We start from the raw sequence: 17,801 nt of genomic DNA, 5'->3' as shown, positions 1-17,801 counted from the left end.
GAAGTTGAGGGCGGCGAGGGCGGGTGGCAGGAGGAGTTTACTCGGCAGGAACCAAATGTGTCGGCGGTGATAAGGAACACCTGGGCTTCCAATGGAAACGTGAAAAACCCCAAACCCCGCGGACGTTTCCTGGAACGGGCGATATCTCTCCTGACCCTCGTGATCGCGGGCGCTCGCCTATCCGGTCGCTTTTCTACGACATCAACAAGAGCCCGTGGAAATTACGTTAAATTGATACGATTCGTTGAGAAGAACCTACAAAGTCGTAAGAAACGCTACGTTTCTCACGGAGGAGCCGTCGATGCTGATGCTTTCGTTTTTTCTTAAATTAGAATTTTAAAAAAAGTGTGAGCAAAGTGTTGCTTAACGTGCGTCTATAAAACGTACCATAATTTTAAGATCACCGCAGCTTCATAATGGGAGGAAAGATTTATTCACCGCAAAATCCTGTCCTGCCTATGCCCAGTGTCAGGTGAATGGTGGTCTGGGCACCGCACCACGAACCCGGCGGGGCCTGAATTTAATTCCTGCCCACGGCTCAAGTGAGGGCGGGTAGCAAAGTGTGAGGACTCCGAGCGTGGACAACGTGTCCCTCAAAGGGCTCTCCGCCGCAGTCCTGCGATATCTCCTCCTGTAGGCCGTTCGCACACAGACACGTGCTACGCTCTGCTCGGCGAGAAATCCAAATGGTCATGCCAACTGCAACAGTGGAATAAGATTTGCCAAAACAGGGAATCGTAGAGGAGTTCCGTTGCTTCACACCGTCGCTACCGGACATTGCCAAAGAGAGAGCCGGCACGAACGTGTCAGCTCACCCGCTCGGCCACTCCGCCGCGCTTGAGCTCCTTGATGTAGACGCGCATGGGCGCCGGCTTGATCTCCAGGTCCAGGCCGAACGTCTCCGATTCCCGCCTCGAGATCTGCACCACCTGCAGGTCGTACGACCCGGGCCGCCCGCCCCGGGTAGCCCCCTCGCCGTCGCCGTTCACGACGGAGCGCGCTGGGCCGGGTCTCGAGGGCGGGTCATAGCCTGCGGCCGCCTCCCCCGTGCGCCGGCAGGCCGGGTCGCCGCCGATGAGAGCGGGGGGCGCACCGTTGTCGCGTCCTCCGGAAGGCGGGACGGACACCGTCGGATTCCCGGCGTCGGCACGGATGTCCGACCCCACGCGGTTGGTCAGATCCGCAGCGCCGGAGAGATTGCAAAGTTCGCTTTCGTGGTGGATATGAATAGCAGAATCGGTCCACGTCACAGAGTCCGGAAGTTCGCCGTCCAGGCCTTGCGATGACGACACGTCCGCGCGTGGCACGGCCACGCCACGTTCTCCGGAATGACCGGTCCGACCCGAGCAGTCACCGGGTGAAGCGTCGTCCGCTCCCTCCACTCCGGCAGAGCGGGAGGCCTCACTAGGAGCCGCCTCCGTAGCGACGGGTTCCGTGTCCCCCAAATCCGAACCCTCCGACCTCGCGGCTTCGACTGCAGAGGTGTCGGCCGATCCACCCTTCGCCTGGGACTTGGCTGTGGTTCTGTTTGTTGGCGACTGTGTCTGGCATGAGATGATCTGCTGCTGCTGTTGCTGCTGCTGCTGTGGACACTCTACGCTCAGCATGCTCTTGACACGCATCACCGCCTTGTGCTCCAGCTTGGGCGATCGCTTGAAATCGATTTGTCCACCGGCGGCGCAACTCACCTCTCCGTCGCTCCACGGGTCCGCGTGTCGGCCCACGGTCAACCCGCTACCCCCGCCGCCGCTGCCGACGCCGCAGGTGTCCGCTGCGCCCCCCGCGTAGTCAAAGTACGTGGTGGCGATGGTGCCGCGGATGGGCACAAACGGCGAGTCGCCGCCACGCTCCCTGCCCGCGCCGGGCCCGTCCTCCGACTCGAGCGAGCTGCCGTGCAGCGAGCTGGGCACGTCGCTGCTGGCGGCGCGCGCGTTGCCGCCGTAGCAGAAGAAGTCGCTGTCCTGGCTCTCGTCGTCCACCTCCACCGACGAGGTGGCGATGACGATGCCCGAGTTGGCCAGCTCCCGCTTGACCGCCGACGATTGCGACGAGGACGACGACGAGAACACGGCCGCCGCCGCCGTGGAGAGGGCAGAGGACGACGGAGACGGCGCTTGCAAAGGGCCGTCGGCGGCCGCGTCGGTCACGGGGCGATCGGCGGCCCTCCCTCGCCGGGCCGCCCGGCACGCGCGGAAGCTGCCGCCCCTCCCCGCCGGGCCCCGTCCCTCCCGCGCCGGTCGCCCGCCGCCGCCTTCCTCGTCGCTCAGGCCGTCGTCCTCGTAGCGCAAGACACGCCGCTGCCGCAGCAGGGGGCTGCGCGACGCCTGAGGGCTGTCCGGCGGCGCCGCCTGCTTCGCCGCCTCCACCTGCCGGTTGCGGACGAGCGGCGGCGCTGTGGCGGCGGCGGCGGCGCTCGGCGTTCGCTTGGACGGAGGTGAACTCCTCGCTGGCTCCGGCGAGGCCTCGCGCGCCGTCGAAGATTTGTTGCTGGCGTCCGTGGGGCCCCTGGCGGTGCGGGCGTCTTGTTTCGACGGCGGCTGGGGCCCGTGCAACTGTTTAGGGATTCACGCGTCAAAGAGGTGTTTGTTTCGTGGGGGGGGGGGGTGGGGGGGGGTTGGGGGGAGGGGGCGGGCAACGCACTCCGGAGTTATGGCGAGTCGCACGATTGTAGCGGTGGCGTTGCGTTAGGCTTCACGGGTGCGATGTCACGGTGCCTTTGCTGGTGCCGTGACGACACGTCTGGCTCTTATTTAGCGTCTTTACTGTCAGTCACGCAGCTGAAGGCCCCTGTGCATGGTCCTTTAATCGATGCCCTATAGGGAACTGGATTAGCTTCCCTTGACACTCGGCAAGGTATTAATGGAATAATATTTGCTGTTATACACATGATATTATTGCCCTCACCAACCCTCATTAACTCTCACCAACCCTCACCAACCCTCACCAATCCTCACCAATCCTCACCAACCTTCACCAACCCTCACCAATCCTCACCAACCCTCACCAATCCTCACCAACCTTCACCAACCCTCGTAAACCCTCATCAATCCTCACCAACCCTCACCAACCCTAATCAACCCGCGCGGACCAGCATGGAGAAGTACGGTCCAATCACCACCACAACCCGCATGGTGTGGGGAGGCCCTCATCCAGCAGTGGATTGACAAAGGAGCCGCGCACGTACATATGCATGTACGTTGAACTCCTTTCGCGCCGTACGTAGCCAACCATGCTAAGCTGTAGGTGCGTTGCGGGGAGCATGCACGCGTCACACAATCATCATTATCAAATTACCTTCACTCAAATCTGACCCGAACAGAATTATACAGCAGAGGACAGGCAACGGAACACAATCGTCAAATTTTGAGACAGATTTCGTTTTCAGAACGTGCATCCACATTGTCACGGCAGATTTTTTTCCCCGCGACACGTCGAAGAACCCAGACACGTCCGGTGGAATCCTCCCCACCTGCTGCTGTAGCTCCTGCTGTAGTTGCTGCTGCAACTGCTGCTGCAGCCGTTGTTGCTGCTGCTGTTGCTGCTGCTGCCGCCGCTGCTGTTGCAACGTCGCCTCTTCTGCCCGAGTGGAGGCGGGCTGCGGACGTCTCTCGTGCCGGGCGTCGCGACCCGAATGCCTCTCCCACTTGGTGTCCCGGCCGGCGTGTCCCCTGCCTGCGAGGGAGAGAGATGCGGAGATGCGTGGGGTGGGGTGGGGTGGGGGGGCTCACGAACGCCCAGGGAACAGTCGCACGCTCTAAGAACGTCCGGGAAACAGTCGCACGCTCCGAGCGATGCCCGTGGCGGCCGCGCACGTTAACATTGGCCGTTTCCGCCGTGGCCGGGAACAGTTCCATCTGAATAAATAAGAACACTTAATCATCGCAGAACTCATCTCTTTAGCTCCGCACTTTGTTTTCTTCAAAATGAATATATACGCTGTCCTTCCAACACCCCCCGCACCTCCGATTATCACGGTTGGGGACGTACGGTGCGAAAGAAATTCAACATACGTACCAAGTATTTACTCGCGAGATAAGAAGACGTTGGATAGAAGAAGCTGCTTGTAAACAATTGCGAGAAGGGGAAACGCGGCCTCGACTGGAGGCAGCCGAGGCGGGACGGGATTGCGATCTGAACGAGCGCCGCTGCCGGCAGAGAGAGCGGACGAGTGAGGGGGGAGGAGGAGAGCTTGTGAAACGAACGTCACGCAACTTGCCTTGCGACCTTCGCAATTAAATAAATATCCCGACACAGGAAGCCGTGCGGCTCATAATGCCTCTCTCCGAATTACGCACGTGTTGGCCATGTTTGCACAATCCGATAAGCGCCTCGTCAGTATGTTTTTTGCCCCCCAACGTCTGTCTTGATTTTTATTTTAAGCTTCCGCAGCTCATTCCGTGTGTAACTGTCAGCAGTAGAAAGGTCGAAACCGAGACGGAATGAGGAACATCTGTCAACACGTGTCTCTGTCCCTTTTTTTCTCTTCTTCCAGTTTTGGTATTCTCCCCACCCCCCCCCCCCCCCAATTTGTGTTTGCCCCGGATCTCCCGCACGGCAGCGCAACCCCTCCGCGTGCTGGAGAACGGCCCGCGGGAGCGGAGATCACAGAGCTACTTCTGGGAGACAGGCTTCGAGCGACCTCTGGTCCACACAGAGGAGGGCAGTACTTGCCCACCCGACCTCACAGCAGGAATTTTCATGATGCAGTCATCGGTGACCAGGCCGTGGCTAGACGTGCACTAGAATTGAGAACCAGGTTTGATCGCGGGCGGCTGAAACCGGGATCCAAACCCCTGGATCTCAGCGGTGCCGGCTCAACGATGTCACATTTCAGTCACCCGGCCACCGCAGGCTGCGTCCCTTTCCGCAGGCCACCGTTTTATTTTTTTGTCGATTGGTAAAAGGTTAAAAGGTCAAAGTGCAGCCCTGCAATTGCTCAATCACGCCATAGAGAGCCCCCCTCTAAGAGGTTATTTTGGCCTACTCTTCCATCGCGCCACAATTTGCGCCAACATTACAAACAACGCTACCGCGTTCAACTCGCAGAGCTCACGTCGTCCAGGAAAGTTCACATCGGTGGTTGTTCGACTGTAAGTATGTTGAACTTCTCTTGCACTGTACGTAGCCAACCGTGCTCATAGGCGCTGCGACCGACCAGGTCGGCGGCTCTCTCGGCCATCGACCTTTTGTTGTCCTTCCCCGGCACCTCCGATGAGCACGGTTGGCTATGTACGGTGGCGAAAGAAGTTCGACATCCAAAACGTCGCCACGCCAGCCCTGCACCCATCCCTCTCCGGCGCAGTGCCATTGACGGCACGCGTTGCCTTGGGTGTTCTTTGCGCTTCTTTCGCCAACCGTACGTCGCGCGGTTGGCCTACGTGCGGTGGGCGAAGGGAGTCCAACGCGCGCACGTGCTTCGGGCACCTGCAAAACCACCGTCGTGCCCGTTGGCTCGGCCATGGTAGCCAAACAACGGAGTCAATAAATGGGGTGGTGGGGAGGGACTCTCTCTGTGGCGTCAAGGGGCGGCGATTGCCAGCGGACGCATCGCGCCCCCCCCCCTCTCGCAGGAAACAGATGCGACGAAGGGGGGGGGGGTGTTATGATGAAGGTCGTAATTCAAACCGGCCCGCCCACTCCGTTTCCCCAATGTCCCCTCGTGACCCCCCCCGCCTGCCCGCCCCACCCGCGCGCGGCGACGCAGGGGACGTTTTGCGGAAGAGGATCAACGACAAGGCCAGGGGTGGCACCCGCAGACGACGGGGGAGGGGGCGGGGTGGGTTGTGTTGTGTTGGAGCCACTCCGCCACGCACCCAGCACCACCACCACCACCACACACAAGTTGTAATTACGACTGTCATTCTGCTGTGGCGACCGTATTTGTCTATGGTGTGTGTATTTGGTCGCCGCAGATGTACTGCACAGCTCATTGGATTCCATCCAGACTCAAGAAATATTCTCGATTCTGGTATTTCGCGACGCCGGTCAGTGCGGGTCGGTGAGAGCGTGGAACACAGAGGGCACGCCACCTGCAATGGATGTTGCCGCACAGTGTGGCTCTGGGGCACAAACACATACGTAGAAACCAACCCCCCCCCCACCCCCCATAAAATCATCGTGAAATGGACTCAGAGCGCGTGCGCTCCCACGCTCCCCGCCAGCCCCTCCCGGCGCTCCCCCGCGCCTCGCCGCTTCCCCTCGCACACCCACGGTTTCCTGGCTGCGCGTGGGGGACACGGGAAGGCGTGCGTTGTGGGGGGGGGGGGTGAGGAAGAAGGGGAGAGGTGAGGAAGGGAGGGGCGGTGGCACCTGCGGCCTCGTGGCCTTGAGCAGCAGCCGGCTACGCGCGGCCTCCAAGCGGCGAGTCAGCCGCTCCCAGCGGCGCGGTTTGCACGTGGGGCGTGAGGAGTGTAATGGGGGGCTCCCCTGCTCAATTTCCCCCCCCCCCTCCCTGCCTGCCTTTTCTTCTTCATAGCCAGGTGTCTGGGGCCCTCCTGCCCGTGGGCTCCGGTGCAGGGCACCATAGTGGCGAGATTGTGGGTTCGATCTCGACCCTGACGACGCCTGCTGTATATTTGGATTTTGCATGTTCTCTCTCTCTCTCTCCCCCTGTGGTCGTGTGGATTGTTCTCCGGGTCCTCCGTTTTTTTCCCTCCACGTTTAGAATCAAAGTGCATTCAGAGTATTTGGCTGCAAGAAATGTCCACGTGACGAGCCACTTCGTTGTGCTATCGTTTGTGGCAGCCAGGTCGCGTCTGAAAAAGAGCTACACAGCTCAGTGGGCCTTACCTGGCAAAATAAAATATTTTTGTTTTAGATGCAGCTGCACCCCCTTAGCGCACATTTGACCGCTACGAGAGAGTCAGGTCAGTCGCCTGACAAAAAGAGGACGAGCGTGAGCCTGGACTTGAGCAGGGGGCAGGGAGTCGGCAACACGGGCAGCTGGGGGTAGGGAGGGAGTCGCAGGCTACGGGGGGGGGGGGGGGGCAGCAGCAGAGGAGGATGAACCTCGACCGGGACCGCCGAGTCACGCACCGTGCGACGACGCCGACGGTGCCAGCGGCGGCGGAGGCGTCGAGGGCGGCGGCGCCGCTCCCCGCGTGGACGGCGGGGCGGGCGAGCCGTGCCCCGCGTTGCCGTGAGCGTCGGAGCCGACGTGAGGATGGGGAGCAGCAGGAGGAGCAGCAGGATGATGAGCCGGAGGGGGAGGAGGAGTGCCAGGGATGTCCGGTCTGTCCAGGGCGGCCGGGTGTGCGGGCGCCTCGGCCGGGAAATACTGGGAAAGCTCTGCCTCCGAGCTCACGGATCCTTGCTGCGTGTGTGCGTGTGTAGGGAGCGGTGGAGCAGCGGTTAGCGCACTGAGCTACGAACACTGCGACCCGCTTTCGATTCCCGCTCACGGCCAACGCCAGCGACAAATATCTGAACCGGTGCTGGGCCTCCCCTAGGTCGACTTAGCCTCACATTAGTACCTCGTGCGGTGTGTAAACATCGCCACGAGGGAGACAAAGGCGGCCGGGCGTGATGTTGGCCACCCAGCCTCTTATGTGCCGTGCTGGCCTTCATAGTTACTCGCTAACAGCACTTACCCTAACAGTCTGTTAAGGCTATATGGGGGTTCTTTGTTTTGTTTGCGCGTGCGCATAAAAGTGACAACTGGGGAGCGGTGGCGTAGTGGTTAGTACGCTGCGATATCACCCGCTCATGGTGTAACACCAGCGGCGTTTATCTGAACCGGTCCTGGGCCTCCCCAAGGTCAACTCAGCCTTAAATTAGTAGCCGGTGCTGTGCTTGCCAACATAGGAAACGTCCCACCCACCTGCACCGGTTCTCTGTGAAATCTAAATGGGCACGGTTCCCAATGGCAGCCCACCTTGGGGTGTGGGACAAACTTCCAGACCAGCGAAATGAAAAGCCACCAGATTGATCAGTTTTGTCGGCTGCGATTGACGAAAACTCCTAATCTAACATCAGTGCCGGATTCAGCTAGTGCGGGGCCTGTAGCATATATTATAAAGAGGCCCTAAATAAATAAAAACATATACATAAAAATATTTTTTACTTGCATAGTAAAGTAATTGTATTTTTTTTATTTGCTATACAGCCAGCTAATACGACAAATCGCTAACCTTAAACATCCAGTCGTTCATAAAAGTTGAAGGCAGTATAGTACTATAGTAATAGAGCAAGTGCAGAATCACTAAATCGGAATTGATAGCTTGAAAGCATTTAGCGCGGGTCCCTTGAAAGTACGGGGCCCGTAGCTACTACATATGTAGTAGCTACTACATATGTAGCTACTTGTGCTACTAGGATCATCCGGCACTGTCTAACACCAAGGCTTACAATCTCTGCATTGCTGCATACCCAGCTTCCCCCCACGCCCCCCCCCACACCCATCGCCCGGCTCCACCCAGGGCAGTCTGGCTGGAATGGGGGGAGTGTGTGGGCGGTGCGTGGTGGGGGGGACGGGGTAGGAGGAGGAGGGGGGGAAGGGCTCGACCCACCCGGCTCATGGGCTCGAGGAAGCGCCGCATCGTCCAGCTGAGTGCGGAGGTCGCGTTCTCGACCTGGCGGGGTCGCGTGGACGGGGAGGGGCCCGGGGAAGGTGCCGGGCTCTTGGGGGGCAGTGCTGGGGGAAGGACGCGGGCGCGGAGACACGAGGGCACGTGAACGGCACGGACGCGCGGGCACATGGCGGGAGGGAACGGAGGCACAGAGCCGTGAATACGGGTGGACACACGCACGGACACACCGATAGACGAGGAGAGATGAACGCACCGACGTTTCATTACATCGACACGCGTATTGGTGCGTCAAAGCTCTGCACACTTGGATGCGAGAATGCTCTGCTGTGCTGACATCTCCCGATCATCTCACGGCCCAAGTCTATGACACCACCTGCTAGCTCCCAGGCAGTCGCCCATCCGAGTGCTAGCCACCCTCCAGACCAACTGCAGTGATGCTATGGCCAACGAGGAGGTGATACAGAGGTGACGAGGTTGTTACACTTAAACTATATCGTTTTTTCATTTGACCAGATAGCTCGTCTGCAGAAAACGACCTGGCTGTCACAAGTGATGACTCAACGAAATGGGTTCATCATCACGTGGAAATGTAGAGCAGCCAAATACTCGAAACACGTCATGTTGATTATGAATGTGGAGGGAACAACCGGAGGACACGGAGAAAAATGCACGTGACCACGGGGGAGAGAGACCACGCAAACTCCAAACATAGAGGGATCGACCCCACGACCTCCTGTATACGAGGCGAGGTAGTTAACATCTCGCCACCGTGGCGCCCTTACCGGCGGTGATGCCGCCAGGGGCCGGCGTGGAATCTTTGCTCGTGACGCTGCGTGGGTTCGGCCTCGCGATCGCCTCGTCCATCTCCTGCTCCGAGACCTGCAGCGGAACGAGCACAGAGTGAACGGTGAGCAGTGGGGCCACGATCCGCGCGGCTGCCGCCGGCCGATGTGCACCAGGAATACGGTGGTCTCGTGTTTCGGGCGGGAACGCTTTTGAATAAAGCGCGTCCATTCATGGTGTTTGTTGTCGCGTGTGTTTGTCCGAGTGAGTCGGAGGGCGAGTGGGTAAGTGAGCGAGCGAGTGGACGAGCATGAGAGTGAACGAGCGAGCTGCGATGTCTGTGAGCGAGCCAGCAATTAATGGGCTTGTGAGTCAGTGAGCGGGTGAGCAAGGGAGTGAGTGATCTACTAAGCCTTTGAGCGAATGAGTGAATTAATTGTGAGTGAGCGAACGAGCGAGTGAGCAAACGCGTGAGTGAGTGAATAACTGTATGAGTGGGAGAATAATTTAGTGGGTGGACGGGTGAGTAAGTGAAAGATTTATGCTTTGAGAAAGAACCATTGCCCGAAACGTCATCTATTGTAAAAAAAATTCCTTTTAAGGCCACAGTGTTATTGACGAACGTGCCGAGTTTTTGTTCAACATCTTTTCTTTGTGCACCAATGCCGCCAGCGAAAAGCGAACGAGCGAGCGTCGAGGTGGGCGCGTGCGTGGGCCGCTGGCACCTTGGGGTCCGGGTGGCGGCTGATGATGAGGCTCACGGGACCGGGGCCGCACTCGCTAAGGGCCGCGTAGGCCTCGCTGAGGGCCGCGTGCCGGAGGCTCACTGAGTCCACCTCGAGCAGCTGGTCTCCCCGGCTGCACCGCGACGGAACGCAGGAGCAGCACCAGCAACAACAACGACATCAAGTCACATCGCGGCTACGGGCAATGGCGGCCACGGGCAATGGCGTCTAGGTACGCGTGCGTGTATGTATGTTGAACTTCTTTCGCGCCGTACGTGGCCGACCGTGCTAATCGGAGGTGTGTGGGAAGGACAACAAACTCTGAGGACGCTTTGACAAAAATGAAGACACTGCAGGAGCGCAAATGGGAGTTGGGGGAGCGCGGTGATCAATTTATTGCTGGATGGAGGCCTCCTCAATTTTTATTAATAAAAAAAAAAGTTAAAGACTCTTTCCTCTTCCATTATTTAGACCCCCCCCCCTCATAACCCCTCTTGTGTTGATTAAAAGAAAAAAACGGCCAACCTTGCGATATTCCCACCGCAGACTTTGTAGTTACGGACGCGTACGACCTGTAACTTCAGAAGTGTGCCACGGGTTGAACACGTGAATACACACAGACAAATGCATTCACAGACAATGCAAAGGGAAGAAAATATACGAAATGGCGAAATCAGGAATGAGACTGCCTTGCTTCTGACGGTCAAACGCCTCCGTCCTCAACAACTTCAACACACGGTGCGATTCCAGTCTGCCGCTCCAGCGTGAAGTGAATGGGGCGAAGTGAATCGCAGGAGACTGCGCGCTGCGTCGTTGACGGACGGCGATCGGGACGAGGCCACCGCGGGGTTCGTCCGCGCCGGGGTGGTCGGCAAACCAAAATAACAAGAAGAGGCATTTATTTTTCGAAATTGGTAAAAAAAAAAACTCAATATTTCAAGAGCCGCAATGCCACGTGATGCCATGTGATGCCATGTGAATACGAGGCGGTGGGTCCTTAAAGAGCCGCATGCCGCTCCGGAGCCGCTGGTTGCCGACCCCCTGGGTCTGTGCGTTCGACGACCCCCCCCCCCCCCAAGTCCCCCCCCCGTCCCCCCGCACGTGGCACACCTGAGCCTCCCGTCCATCTTGGCGACGGAGCCCGGCGCGAGGCTGTGGATGTAAATCCCCGGCGCGGAGTTCTCCAGCGCCACGAAGCACGCCACGACGCCGAGTCCCACGCCGGCCTCTGCTCCGGACGAGGGCGCAGAGACGCAACCGTGCGGTCACAGCACGGTGGGAGGGGCGGAGGGGGGCAGAACAAAAAATGCAAAGATTCCCCCGTATAGCCTTGAGCGGACCGTTGGGGAAAGTGCCGTTTAGCGAGCAGCACCTACGAAAGCCGGCGCGGCACACCGGGAGGGGCGGGCGGCCAGCACCACACCCGGTCGCGTCTGTCTCTTCCCAGCGGCGATATGTACACACCAAACTAGGTACTCATTTGAGGCCGAATCTACCTAGGCGAGGCCCAGGACCGGTGCGTGTAATCGTTACTGGTGTCGGCCGTGAGCAGGAATCGAACTCGGGTCGCGCACACGCACTGTGCGCATCCCCGTATCTACCCACGGCTCACCGCGTCTCCCACCTCTCCCCATGCTCCCACCTCAGGGGTCTCCCTCTCGCGACCTCTCACCCTTGCGCAGGGCCACCTCCATGACGACGCGGTCCTTGGGCCCAGGTCCCCTCCTCGTCGCCATGGCGACGTCGGGCCCCGCGCTGGGCCCCGCCCCGGAGCTGCTGAGCCCCCCATCCTCAGAGTCCGGCACCGAGGTGCCCCCGCCGCTCGCGTTGGAGTTGGAGTTGGGGGTGCTGGAGCGGCTGAGCCGCGTCGGCGTGGGGCAAGGCGTGAGGCTCGGGCTGCGCAGACGCGTGCGCACGGTGAGCGTCACGACGCCCTTCTTCAGCTGCTGCGCTCGTGCACGCGGCGGGGGGGGGGGCAGTGAAGGGGGGGGGGTCACCACGCGTCGATTCAACAAAACAATCATTGGCAGCATCATCATCGTCATCAGCAGCAGCAGTAAACTTTGCTCTGTGCGAGGCAGAGCCCTCTTGCTGCCAGGCTCCGCGATTGTGGAATTCCATTAGTCCTCGGTCCATTCGGAATTCTGAGTCCACTTTGCTTTTAAGAGGTTGTCTTGAAACTCACCTGTTTATACAACGGGCTCACTCCGTACTAATTGGCTGTGTCGGGTGGTGGCGAGTTTAACGACATATTTATATTTACGCGAACTAAGCTCCAAAAAAACCTGTATTATTATTAATGATATTTGTCGCGAAAGCCTACGTGTTCAACTGATGTTGAACTTCTTTCGCATTGTACGTAGCCAAACTGCGCTCATCGGTTGGCTACGTACGGTGCGAAAGAAGTTCAACATTCATACATGTGTAGTGACATATAATGGGTCGCTACGGCGCCTAGCGCCAGTTACTGATAGAGAGGGGAACTGGGAGTGTAGTCACCATCTCTGCCAGCAGGGCATGCAATGTCATGGAAAAGGGTCCCTAGGGGGCATGGTTCTGGTGGCTGACAGAGAGGGGGCATCTGAGGACGTAGCAGCCCGATTGGCTTGCAAGGGCACGTGACAGGACAGGGGAAGGATGTGGGCCAAAGGTGACAGAAGGGACACGTGGTGTATGGCCCAGAATCTTCTGGTGAGTTCCAGACGGGGGCGTGGCCGAGGGCGGAGCCAGGCCACGCTGGGGGGCATAAAAGGGAGGTCCCGGGGTCCCATTGGGGCTGTCTGCTGGAATGGAACCCACTGTGCTGCGTCTTCTCCTCGGCCTCCGCTCTTCGTGCTCGGCATCGTGGGTCAGGCAGTGTGCCGACTGACCTGACCCGTTTATATAGTCACCCCGTGGTGGTTACCGGTTATGTAGTCGCCCCGTTGTGGTTACTGGTTATGTCGTTACCCCGTTGTGGCCGTAGAATGAATGTGCTCCCTCCTGAATTAATGTGTCTCTCAAGTGAACTCATGACATGTGCATACTGCCACTGCATCACCCTGCTGGGTCTGTAAATGCCCGAGTGTGTGTGTGTTTTTGGCACTGCGTTGGCTGTGTCCGAGTACCTTGAACTTCTGTATGGCCTGCTGGTGAGTCAGGCCCTGCAGCGACTCCCCATTCACTTCCAGGAGCTCGTCGCCTTTGAAACACAAGCACACCACGACGGTCACGTGGTGTGTGTGATGTGGTGTATGCAGTGTGTGCGGTGTGTGGGGTGTTGGTGTTTGGGTGTGTGTGGTTTGTGTGTGGTGTGGTGTGTGTGGGGTGTTGGTGTGTGTGGTGTGTTGGTGTGTGTGGTGTGTTGGTGTGTGTGGTGTGTGTTGGTGTGTGTGGGGGTTGGTGTGTGTGGTGTGTTCGTACATATTGCACCACAAACCCGGCTACCCGATTTTGGTATCTGAACCTATACCTGGGCCCCCATTAGGTCGACGCAACCTTAATGGAGTACGGGTGAGGAGTGTGAATGAGACTGGGGTGAGGGAGGTGGAGCGAGCAAACGAGCGAGTGAGCGGGTGACGATGGTGGTGGGGTAGGCGTTGGAGGTCAAGCGGGGTCGTGTTCCGTGCCGTGCCGGCCGCACCTTCCTTGAGGCGTCCGTCGGCGGCGGCGGCGCCGCTAGGAAAGATCGTCTTCACGAAGATCCCCATGCGTCCCCTCGCCGAGTCCTGTCCTCCCACGATGCTGAACCCCAGGCCCTGTGGGACAGCAAAGGCATGGCGACTTCACGACCGCACTGATGCCCAGTGGTTCACGTCGATTTCTCAGTCGCTCTCGTTCACGCTAAACTCACTCGCTCACTTACATCCCTCGCTCGCTCGTTCAATCACCCAGTTCACCCAGTTGCTCGCTGAATTATGAGCTGGGTCAGCCGTTCACTCAGTTGCATTCAAATGCTGACTCCCCATCCAACCCCCCTCTTTCTGTAGCTCACTCGCCTCCTCGCTAACTCGCTCAATTACTGTCTCATTCCTTCGTTCACCCACCCACTCAAGCACTCGTTCGCTCAATCTCGCTCAAAACACGCGCCTGCCCGCCCGCTCGCCCGCCCACTCGCATGCCCACTCGCCCGCCTGCTCGCCCACTCGCCCACTCGCCCGCTCGCCCACTCACCCGCTCGCTCACTCGCCCACCCGCTCGCCTACTCGCCCACTCGCCCACCCGCTCACCGCCCGCTCACCGTGGGACGCGAGGGCCCCTGTGCGCACGCGTTCGGTCGCTCACCCGGCCGTGGCCCTTCATGAGCACGATGTTGGAGATGATGGACGGCTGCGAGAGCCTCCAGGGCGACTCCACCTGCACCGTGCTGAGCGAGCGCGACGACTTCTTGATCACCGTGAAGTCCTGCGGAGCGGCGGGGGGGGGGGGGGGTCAGCTCGACGCTCGCGGAATCACTGAGAATGTGACCAGAGTCACACCAAACTCGCCAGACCGTGGCAGCTTGCAAGCCGGCTCGAGCCTGGTCAGCCTACCCGCACACCCCCCACCTACACACCCCCCACCCGCACACCCCCCACCCACACACCCCCCAACCTGCACACCCCCCACCCGCACGCGCCATCTGGAAAACCCGGGGCAGAGATCCGAAGCCTCCCTCGACTCGGAGTCACGAACCAACCCCCGCTCAGGCAGCGCTTGTGGCTCACGGCCGCTCACCTGGCGCACGGCGCTGATGTCCAGCTGCTGCGGGAGCGAGTGCTTGCGGCTGCCGTGGCCCTGGCGCTCGGGGCTGCCCTCGGCCGCCGGCGCTGGCGACTCCGGCGCCGAGAAGACGCCGCCGCCGCCGCCGCCCTCGGCCACGCGGAGTTCGTCATCCTCGCCCACCGACTCGAGGCGACCCCGGCCACCTGCCAGGTCCGCAGGCACGAGGGCAGGCACGGGGGACACGGGGACACGGGGTCATGGGCAGGGATTAAGCGATGTCACCGGAGAAATGAGGACTCGATTGGAGGCATGGAGACAGAGAGGCACAAGGGCCTTGGTGGGGGAGACGATTGGGGCATGGCAAGTGACCCGCTCACCTGTGGATTTGCTGCGAGGTTTTGAGAGAGAGCGCACCACCACCATTGCTTGCCCCTCCCCAGCGCCCGTCTCCCTCCCGCCCTCGCTCTGGGGGGGGAGAGGGGAGTGGGAGTGGTGGAGAAATCAAAACGTGGCACGGAGTTAGATGGGGACGCGCGCAAGTCCCCACCTCAACCGCCGCGCCACCGCTCTGTCCACGAGGGGGAAAGTCTCGCGGAACCTTCAAACGACGTTTTGGAAAATACGACAGATGTTGTGCCATCCAACAGGGCGGCGCAGTGGCTAGAGCATCGTGGCACCCCGCGCTCAGAAGGTTGCCGGTTCAAATCCCAGTTGGGGTCGTGACGACGACGCGTCCCGACGTCTCCCCGAGCCGCCTCGCTCACCGTGGGTCTGGCGTCGTCGGCCGCCCCCCTGGCGGCCTGCGTCGCCGCCGTCGAGGCACCGCGGCTCTCCTCGTTTCCCCCGCGGGGAAGCGAGCCCGGCGGCGGCGGCGGCGGGGCGGCCGCGGGGCTCGCGGGCACGGGGCCACGGGGCGGCCGCTGGGAGGTCGAAGGGCACGGCGGGCGATCGGGGCCCGGCTCGTCGACGCGCGTCGCTTGCTCGGAGAAGGAGCGCGACACGGGAGCCCTCGCGGCGGCGGGGACGACCTGCAGCCACAGCGACAGGCGGAGGTTTGTTTTTTAGATTTTTTTTTTGGTCGCGAATGCTCGGGGTGTGTTTCTGATGTTTTGTTGCTGAGATTGCTGTCCTTCAAGCAGCGCCGACGAACAGCACGGTTGGCTACTATGTACAGTGCAAAAAAGTTCGACATGCATACATACATACGTTTGCATACAATTTCAAATTCAGTGACCATCCCCAGTAAACGGCATTCAGCTGCGACGATTGTACTGCGTTGACAGTCGCGCGTCAATTCGTCGATTGAAATTGATAATGACGCCCGTGATGAATGGTGCGTTTAAGAATCGAGTGTTTACGACTCACGCAAAATATACGCCGCCCTTACCTTTAAGCTAATGGAACAAATGAAGGCAGAATGAAGGAGAATGACGCCACAAATGAGAAAGTACAACTGACACAAAAAAAAACAGACGTTTAAAACTAAGTAAAACATTACAAACGAAACAAATACTATAAGACCAGCTGTACAAACAAAAACAGAACAAACTCGGTGGGCTGTACAACCAACCGCATGGACACAACCGCCGATTGTCGATTCAAACCCTGACCCTGAATTGTACGTATGCATGTTGAACTTCTGTCGCACCGTACGTAGCCAACCGCAATAAATCGGAGGTGCGGGAGAAGGACAACAAACTAAACACAACAACAACAAGCGGTTTCACATAAACAATTTGTGACCATTCACCACAGCACTGGCGGTCGCGACACCTTGCGACGTTAACGCTCCGAGTCGGCCGGCAAGCGAGGACTGCCGCCTGAGTGGGGGCAACGGGAAGCGCCGGGAGCCACAGCAGCAGGAACCAGGTCTCACCTTTCCCTGCTGCGGCTCCTCCGCCACCGCCACCGCGACCCTCGCGCTCCGCCGCTGGGCTCTGCGCAGCGCCTCGTGCTCCCTCTGCTCGTCCTCGGCTCCGCTCGCCGCTCCGCCGCCCCCGTTCGCCGCCTCGGCGCCGGTCCGACCGGCCGCCGAGAGGCTCTCCCCGTCCACCGCCTCGGCGTTGGCGCGGCGATCGTCCCGAGCGCCGGCGGGGGCATCCCTCCTGTGCGTCCTCCGCCGCTTGTGGTCGCCCTTGCGGCGCTTCTCGCTTCCGGGCGCCGCGCTGTCGGCGCCGCTCGCCGCGTCGTGCGCCGAGCTCGCGCCCTCGCCGTCGCCGTGATCGTGCTGCCGGTGGTGGCCGTGGTTGCCGTGGTGGTTGTGGTTCCGCTGACTGTTGTGGCGGTGGTGGTGGTGGTGGTGTTGGCGGCCGCGCGAGTCGTGGCGGGCGGCAGTTGGGGTTGCGCCGGTTGCGGTGCTGGTGCCGGTTGCTGCGGCGGTGCAAACGTCGTTCTGCGGCGCGTCCGGAATCGCGGCCGGCTGCGTCGCGGCGTCCGTCCCGGACTCGCGCGCCACCACGAGCTGCACTGTGCCCGAGGAGGAGCGCAGCAGCGCCACCGCCTCGTGGTGCGAGAGGCCCACGAGCGGCCGCCCGTTGATCATGAGCAGCTCGTCGCCGGGGAGCAGGCGGCCGTCCCTGCGCACGGCGACACGGGGGGTGGCGGTGGGGATGGGGCGGTGGGGATAGGGCGGTGGAGATGGGGCGGTGGGGATGGGGCGGTGGGGATGGAGCGGTGGGGATGGGGCGGTGGGGATGGGGCGGTGGGGATGGGGCGGTGGGGATGGGGCGGTTAGGGATGGGGCGGTGGGTGCACGCAGAAAACACGGACGACCGGTGACGCAGAGCACGGACGTAGGCTGCTCACACGAGCGATTCCGCCACACGTTAAACGCAGCCGCGCCGGATGCCAAGTTGAGTCGAGGGCGAGAGGTCGGGGGCAGACGAGGGCAGCGGAGCAGGACGCGGCACGGACGCGGCGCTCTCACCTCTCGGCGGCGCCGCCCTTGTCGATGTGCGTGACGAGGAGGCCGTGGGGGCCTCCGCTGCGCGAGCTGTGGCCGCCCTTCACCTGCACGCCCAGCCCCTCGCGGCCCTTCACCATGTGCAGCCGCCACACCTGGCTCTCACCCGACTGCACGAGC

The 17,801-nt window shown here is 60.5% G+C and overlaps 2 protein-coding genes across 3 annotated transcripts in view; both read right to left on the bottom strand.

Moving 5' to 3' along the window:
- The window catches only part of LOC144717164 (uncharacterized), a 30,169-nt gene extending 15,006 nt beyond the window's left edge, over positions 1–15,163 (bottom strand). For both annotated transcript variants that reach the window (XM_078592495.1, XM_078592496.1), the window contains exons 1-13: positions 15,097–15,163; positions 14,732–14,922; positions 14,300–14,419; positions 13,659–13,773; positions 13,144–13,217; positions 11,709–11,982; positions 11,147–11,264; positions 10,037–10,169; positions 9,311–9,407; positions 8,508–8,632; positions 7,036–7,312; positions 3,470–3,672; positions 816–2,552 (exon numbers count right to left, since the gene is read on the bottom strand). In XM_078592495.1, the coding sequence (XP_078448621.1) occupies positions 816–2,552; positions 3,470–3,672; positions 7,036–7,312; positions 8,508–8,632; positions 9,311–9,407; positions 10,037–10,169; positions 11,147–11,264; positions 11,709–11,982; positions 13,144–13,217; positions 13,659–13,773; positions 14,300–14,419; positions 14,732–14,922; positions 15,097–15,142 (3,510 nt within the window). In that variant the 5' untranslated portion in view covers positions 15,143–15,163. The remainder of the gene's footprint in view (positions 1–815; positions 2,553–3,469; positions 3,673–7,035; positions 7,313–8,507; positions 8,633–9,310; positions 9,408–10,036; positions 10,170–11,146; positions 11,265–11,708; positions 11,983–13,143; positions 13,218–13,658; positions 13,774–14,299; positions 14,420–14,731; positions 14,923–15,096) is intronic.
- Positions 15,164–15,267: 104 nt separating this feature from the next.
- Positions 15,268–17,793, bottom strand: LOC144734801 (uncharacterized). Its single transcript, XM_078617187.1, has 3 exons — positions 17,646–17,793; positions 16,596–17,295; positions 15,268–15,747 (listed from the first exon to the last, which is right to left on the bottom strand). The coding sequence occupies exons 1-3, from the start codon at positions 17,759–17,761 to the stop codon at positions 15,268–15,270; spliced, it is 1,296 nt and encodes a 431-aa protein (XP_078473313.1). The 5' UTR covers positions 17,762–17,793.
- Between the last annotated feature and the right edge of the window lie 8 nt (positions 17,794–17,801).

Source organism: Lampetra planeri, chromosome 3 (genome assembly GCF_965212315.1).
Source record: "Lampetra planeri chromosome 3, kcLamPlan1.2.h2, whole genome shotgun sequence".
NCBI lineage: Eukaryota > Metazoa > Chordata > Hyperoartia > Petromyzontiformes > Petromyzontidae > Lampetra > Lampetra planeri.
Note: the sequence above shows the minus strand (reverse complement) of the source record. Positions and strands in the feature narration are given on the sequence as shown.

What these genes read in the sequence shown, in the direction of transcription:
- LOC144734801 (XM_078617187.1), bottom strand. Translation starts at nt 17,761, where the DNA reads ATGGTGAAGGGCCGCGAGGGGCTGGGCGTGCAGGTGAAGGGCGGCCAC. An exon ending in AAGGGCGGCGCCGCCGAGAG is followed by an intron (nt 17,296 to 17,645) that starts GTGAGAGCGCCG and finishes CGCCGTGCGCAG; the next exon opens with GGACGGCCGCCTGCTCCCCG. An exon ending in AGGAGCCGCAGCAGGGAAAG is followed by an intron (nt 15,748 to 16,595) that starts GTGAGACCTGGT and finishes CTGTGGCTGCAG; the next exon opens with GTCGTCCCCGCCGCCGCGAG.